This window comes from Nilaparvata lugens, chromosome 12, assembly GCF_014356525.2.
Source record: "Nilaparvata lugens isolate BPH chromosome 12, ASM1435652v1, whole genome shotgun sequence".
Classification (NCBI taxonomy): Eukaryota; Metazoa; Arthropoda; class Insecta; order Hemiptera; family Delphacidae; genus Nilaparvata; species Nilaparvata lugens.
Window position 1 is genome coordinate 19289821 of NC_052515.1, and position 7519 is coordinate 19297339.

General features: G+C 35.2%; 1 protein-coding gene across 1 annotated transcript; it reads left to right on the plus strand.

Annotated features, from left to right (window-relative positions):
- The first annotated feature begins 6 nt into the window (after positions 1-6).
- LOC111060072 lies at positions 7-4494 on the plus strand. Its single transcript, XM_022347713.2, has one exon. The coding sequence runs from the start codon at positions 139-141 to the stop codon at positions 1054-1056; it is 918 nt and encodes a 305-aa protein (XP_022203405.2). The 5' UTR covers positions 7-138; the 3' UTR covers positions 1057-4494.
- The last annotated feature ends 3025 nt before the right edge of the window (positions 4495-7519 follow it).

The window sequence follows — 7519 nt, forward strand, 5'->3', positions numbered from 1 at the left end:
GTTGTGTCCGAGCGGCTCTATCTTATCGCTAACTGAAGGTAAACATTTCTGAAAAACTACGTCTTTGCGTGCGGAATATTGTATAACTCTGTTTTAAAAATAATTTGTGAACTTATTTAAAATAATATTTCGTGTGAAATGTCGTGTGGTATGTGCAACAAATCGGTGAGAGGTGCAAACAACTCTGAAGTGAAGTGCATAGACTGTAACAATCAGTTCCATGGAAACTGCGTGAGTATGAAAGTAGAGGAAATCAAATTTCTAATTGAAAGTGGTAAATCGTGGAGATGTGATGGATGCACCAGAAACAAGAGACTCAGCATGTCTATGGATACGCCAATCAAAGAGGGACAAATCACCTTGGAGAAGTTAGCGCAAATGCTCACCAATGTGTCAGAGAACATTAAAAGTGTGGAGAAGAGCTTAGGAGATTCTATACAATCGTGTCACGAATCTGTCGGTGATGTACTCGAGAAAGTGAAAATACAAGAAAGTCAACTCAAGGTGTGCCTGGATAAAATTGAGACACAATCTACCGAAATAATAGCACTAAAAAAGGAAAATGAAGAACTGCGTCGTGCCATCTCTGATATTCAGCAATATACAAGATCGAACTGTCTGGAGCTCCATAATTTTCCTCAGGAGGAAAATGAGGATCTTCTTGGTGTTGTGAAATCTGTTAGCAAAGCTTTGGGACATACAATAACCGACCTGCAAATAGACAATTGTCACCGTCTTCCAACTCGTGAAAAAGATAAAGTGCCACCAATTATAATAAAACTGACTAGAAGGATCGATAAGGAGGAGCTGTTAAAGCGAAGGAGGGTGATGAGGAACTTTTCAACGCGACACATGGACCTACCAACAGACATCCCGCTGTACCTCAACGAGAGTCTGTCGCCGGAGAACAGGAAGGTGCTAGCGCTGGCGAGAGCAGCCAAGAAAGAAAAGGACTACAAGTATCTCTGGATTAGGAACGGAAAAATTTTGATGCGAAAATCTGAGGGTCAACCGGTAATCTCATTGAGTTCAGTAAGTGATATAAGCAAACTATAATGATTACAAATGTACTAGTTTATTTAATAAAAGTTTACTAATTTTTGAAAAATCCACGAAAGTTAAAAATAAATGACCGACCTTAATGAACTATTCTGTTTAGTACAAAACATAAGAAGCTTAAGAGAAAACTTTGACCTTTTTTTAATTGAGCTTGAAAGTTATGCAAAAAAACCGCAGTGTATAATTTTAACAGAGATTTGGATATATAGTGATGAGTCTGAACTTTACCCAATAGATGGATACAATTGTTTTACAAATTGCAATGACAATTATAGAGCAGGTGGAGTAGCGGTTTATGTGAATAAAGAAATAACAGCAATAGCCGATAAGATAGTTCTAATCTCTGTAGATGCCTTAAAAGTTGACTTTATTTTTGGTAATGTCGAAATAAGCCTTATCGCTGTGTATAGATTTCACAATATACCTGTAGATGAGTTCTTCAAAGAGATAAAAACTGTATTAGATAAGTTAGATAATGATAATTCTATCATAACAGGTGACATAAATATTGATCTGCTTGATAGTAATCGAGTATCAGATGAATACCAATTCATTATGTCAAGTTATGGGTTTACATCTTATGTTAACGAACCGACTAGAGTAACCAACATATCAACTTCATGCATCGATCACTTATGGTTTAGATACGTAACAACAAGGAATTCTTTCAATCCCTCCACAATTATAAAGAATTTACTAATCACTGATCATTATGCTATAGAGTTTTATTTTGAGAAAATGATTAAGAAGCGAATAAATCATTCACCCAATACTAATCACAATGAAAAGCAGAAAAAAATAAACGTTGAAATTCTCGCCAATAAATTAAATAAAATTAACTGGAAATGTGTCCTCGATCTTTCAGACGTAGATTTAGCTCTGGATAAATTTCTAGAAATTTTCAGTGAGTGTTTGGAAATAGCATGTACAGGAGAAAGTAATAAAAGGAAAATATTTACACAACCACCACATAAACCATGGCTCACTCCCTACTTGCTAAACCGAATAACAGTTAAAAATCGCTTATACAAAAAAACCACAAAACAACCATATAACGAGAACTTGCTAAATTATTATAAAAGGTACAGGGATAAACTCAAGAAAGAAATACAGGAATCCAAAAATAAATATTTTCGCGAGACTCTAAACAATTTGAGGGGAAACTCTAAGGAGACTTGGAAAGTAGTGAATACGCTATTAGGAGAAAATAACAGGAGAGAGCCAGTTAAAAAAATGAGAGCAACAAATGGAGAGACTCTCCTAAACGAGAATCTAATTGCAAATGAGCTTAATAATCACTTTATCAGTATATACAGCGCTAAGAATACAAAAAAGCTAAATATCAACGATTATAACAGTTATAAAATGCTTTTTGACAAACCAATTCACCATTACCATTCAATGTTTTTCACACCAATAACTAATTTAGAGATAGAAGGAATTGTACTCTCAATGAAATCCAGAAAATCTCCAGGCTATGATAATATAAGAATTGAGCTAATTAAAAATGTAATAAAATCGATCTCTAGCACCCTTGCTCACATATATAACCTCAGTTTGGAGACTGGTGTGTATCCAAAAAAATTAAAAAATGCAATTGTAGTACCAATTTTCAAATCTGGGGATAAAGAAAATCCAAACAACTACCGACCTATCGCTCTTCTCTCAGTATTTGCAAAAATCCTAGAGAAAGTTGTCAGGATAAGATTAGTAAGCTTTCTAACCAAACACAGTTTTTTCAGCAAAAATCAATTCGGGTTTCAAAAAGGACTAAGTACAGAGGACGCCATGCTTAAATTTATCTCTGAAATATATAATGGAATAAACAATAATAAGAAATGTGCCGGCCTCTATTTGGATATCCGAAAAGCGTATGATACTGTGAATCACGATATATTGTTGGGAAAATTGCAAGACTCAGGAGTTAGAGGTGTATGTAATAATTGGTTTAAAAGCTTTCTAAGTAATAGGTCACAACAGGTAAGGATTGGGGATTCGCTAAGCGAGCTAAAACTTATAGATACAGGGGTAGGTCTGCCTCAGGGGTCCGGTCTATCAGCTGAGCTGTTCCTTGTGTATGTTAATGATCTTTGTAACGGCAACTTTGAGGGATCTGTCACAGCCTTTGCCGACGACACAGCACTGAGTTACAGTGCAGATGATAGGGGTCAGTTGGCTCAGATGATTAGTGAAGATTTGAAGAAATTGAATTTATGGCTGCAGGTGAACGCCCTAGAACTGAATGCCAGTAAATCCCACATAATTGTCCACAAGCTGAGGCCTGAAGGAAATGATTTAATGAATATATCATTTCATTCAAATGAATGTGATAGTCCAATAAACTGCACCTGTGAAAAGATTTCAGAAGCACCCCAAGTTAAATATCTAGGTATTATAATTGATTCCAAGCTTACTTGGAACCAACAAATAATTAAATTGAAGAGGGAACTTACGTGTGTATGCAGAAAATTTTACTATATAAGAAATTTATGCCCCGAATATGTCATGGAATCGCTGTACTATGCACTCGTAAACAGTAGACTACAATATGGAATAGCGGTATGGGGAGGAGCTTATTTTAATAACATTAAACCTCTTGTCACCGGGCAAAAATACATATTGAGGACCATAGACAAAAAACCAAGATTATTTAGCTCTTTGCCAATTTTCAGAAAATGGGGATTTCTACCACTAAGGTATCTGTATTTCTTCAAAGTATTGTCAATTTTCTTTTTTAGAAGTGGACAAGTGAACGTTGCTAACCGCGAATATTATCTCCGATCCGCAAGTAATTTAACCAGACCAAGACCACACAAAGAAATCTTTAAACGTTTTTATTTATTTATAGCCCCAAAAGTATACAATGAAATTCCAATTAGCATAAGGCAGCAAAAAAATCCGAGAAGTTTCAAGTTTTTTCTGAAGAATTGGTTATTGGAAAAGCAGGATGTTGAAGTGTGGTTTAGAGATCTCAGATAAAAACTTAATAATATTGCAATAGAAGTATAGTTACAGGTCATTTAAAGAAATCTATTCAATGTGTGAAATATTCAAATCTAAGCTTAGTAGGTATTTGTTTCTGTTTGTGATGTAAATAGATATTATTATTCAAGGTAAAACAACCCAAGTTGGAGAGTGTAGATATAAGTGATTAAGTGCCCTAAGATTGCTCTAGAATAGATAGATGGCAAGGGATACGTTAAGTTGAATTTTTCACCTTATGATGAATGGATATAAGTGGAAGAGTAATTATATTGTTTGTTTTTAAATAGAGAAGACAAGTTTTGTTGATTCTAGTACCTAACAGTTTTCTTCGCGACAGGGATGTAGTAATTATTATTTATAGGTTTATAATTTTTCTAAATGACTAAAACTATTTGCTGGTAACTCCCATAAAGGAATCCTCGGGAGTACCTAATTTCTCTGATAAGGAAGCAATTGAATTATTCCAATTATTGTAGATAAATTCATTCTCTACGAGCTCAGTTGTCTAAAATCCATCTTGAATCACTTCTTCCTATCATAGTACTGCCAAAACCGTTGGGGTTTTAATATGGTAATATTAATTTTAATATGGGCTTTTAATATGGTAAAAATATCTACAATTTCCAGATTTTTTTCAATAATCAAATCTCACTCTACAAAAATATTTCTCTATAAATCGTTCACAGCAGGTGAAAGAGAGAATTATATTGTACATTTCAAGATCAAGTAATGACAAGTCTGAGTTTAGGTTTATTCTCCATGAGTATCTACTGCATCGCTGAGAACTGTAGGCATACTGGACATCCAATGTCCTTGTGAAGTACAAGTACCTTGCTATTATTTCGCAGTAATTAGTTGAGATAGCTACATTAAAAAACCCATTATCTTCAAAAAAGTGACCAAATCCTATGGCATCGAACTCATTCCTTGAACATGTTACCCAGTTGATTCCCTCTAAGCCCCCCTCGAATAGAAAACGGTAACACACGTAAGGATATCTTGACTCTTGCATGCTCAAGACTCTCAACAACCACAATACTTTCATTTTGAATTTATGGAACCTGAGATGTGGTCATCCGACTTCTAGTCTTACGGCCCACTGTGCAGTAGCCCGGCTAAGCAGCAGCATTCTTTTATAGAAAAATAACTGTGCCTTCTCTAGTGCGTCCTCCAAGCCTTCACATGAAACCTCCATCATATAGCATTGCTGGAGTCAGAATTGAGTCGTATAGCTTGGTCTTTGATTCCCAGGTATCAGATTTAACTTTGGATAAGGTATTGATAAGAGTGACCGCTTCAGCTTAAGCTTTGTTGAAAGTTCTAATATTCATATTTTTAAAACCTTCTGATGATTGAGAAATAACTCCTATGTAATTATACTCTTCACAAATTCCACTCTCCCCCTTGACAATCGATATGTTTTGTTTTTCCGACAACCACAGTGAATTGGCAGTATTTTAGTTTTTTGTAGTTATGTTTAAGCTTCAATGATTCACTAAACTCATACAAACAGCGAATCTTGTTAAACATCTGGTATACTGTCCGCAAATATAACAATATCATCTGCATACTGGAGCATCATGATATCATGATCTCTATCAAGGGGCAAACCTCCCAAACCTTTTTGTCTAAAAAAAGACTTGTCTAAAAGAGGTTTTGCCCCTGCAAGAAAAATCCAAGATAGTGGCCAAAAATCTGATTTAAAGTGTTGAAGTTATATTCACCTTAGTAAAAGTTGTTGGAAATAGATAAATCTTTTGGATAATGTAGTATGATTTTTTTTGAGCTTGCAGATGCATGAATTCATCTGATGTCCTTGACATTATTACAATTACACACCAGTTCTTGAAAATCGACATATTTTTGCTGCCATCTTGTTTTTTATGATGAAAAACATTTTTGAGATAGCCATCATGGATAATCTATCTCTACACATCATTACAAAGAGATTGATACCATTCCCAAGTCTGTACCTTCAAGGAGTCATGAGTTACATGGTTTTCTAATTGTTGTTATTGGCATTTGGTGGAAAAAGCGTGTTTTCACCACACTGCACAGAAAGCAGCTGTTTTCCAGTCCCTACATAGATCTGAAAGGCATTGTTTGCAGACGACTCTCGTCTGACATCAGAACAGGTTTCTTCCCGTTTAAGGCCGGATAGGGTACCCATAGGGTACCCTTTCTGGCCACTAACATGGAACTAAGAAAGGTGATTAGAAAACTTTTCATTATTCAATAATTGAAACATTTATAATAATATCATCTCTTTGTCATTTGAAAGAATAGAAAAGTATAAACTCAACCTCCCACATAATTGAACATAATCTTTTAGGTTATTTAGACAAATCAGAATAAAAAATAAAAATACTTGGACAATTTCCTGATATTCAGATTACCTCAGATTTGCTAGAGCTATCACCTTCCACTTCTGCTCTCCGAAGTGCTTAGTAAACAACTATTCTCATATATATATATATATATAATATATATATATATATATTATATATATATATATTGTTTCTTTTTTCTGTGTGGCAAAAAATAGCGTTCGCACCACGGGCAAAAATGTTTTCGCCACACTGCACAGAAAGCAGCTGTTTTCCAGTCCCTATGTAGATCTGAAAGACCTTGTTTGCAGACGACTCTCGTCTGACGTCAGAAAAGGGTTTCTTTCCGTCCTAGACTGGAAAATGTACTCTTTCTAGCCGCTAACATGGAAGTCCGTAGTTAATAAGTCATCCACTAGTTCGGGCAAGTGTCAACATTCTTCATCTGAAGTTGCAATTATTTCAGTTCGAGTTTCGAGTCAAACTAATTCTGCATTTGCTTTGCAACCATTTTTATTCAATTATTTATTGTTGATTAGCGCATTCCGAATTCTCAAAAATGCTTGAAGATGACAACGCCCATGATATTCAAAGTGAAATTTTAAAAGAATCTGAAATCCTGACTGCAAATCTTCTACCACTAAAATCAAGAGATAGGTACGATAACTTAACAAGTCTTTATTTATTTTGTCAGCAATACCTGTAGTGTGGAGAAAAATATCGTTTGCACCACATGCAAAACTGTTTTTCTGGCTCTCAATCGTCTCTAGTTCTCGGCCTACGGCCTCGGACTTGAAAACCGATTTCGAGCCGGAAAAGTCTCATTTTCTGCTCTAGGTGCAAAATATACTATTTCCGCTGCACACAATAGTTTTCTCTCTTTTTCCGATGACGCTCCAGCCGTGGAATATGGACTTACAGCCTACAACCAGACGTCATTTTAAAGAGTGGTCGAAATGAGTCTATTCTCTCGAACATCATAGATTCGTTGATTCTGAACACTTTGGTGGTAAAACCAATTCGATATCTCTCACAATACTAACTAGCAAGCGATATAAAAATTTCTGTCAATAATGACCGCCATCTAGAATTTTTCAATTATGTCGAATATTTTCGTTGTTTTCATCATCAATATTCTTATTCAGCTT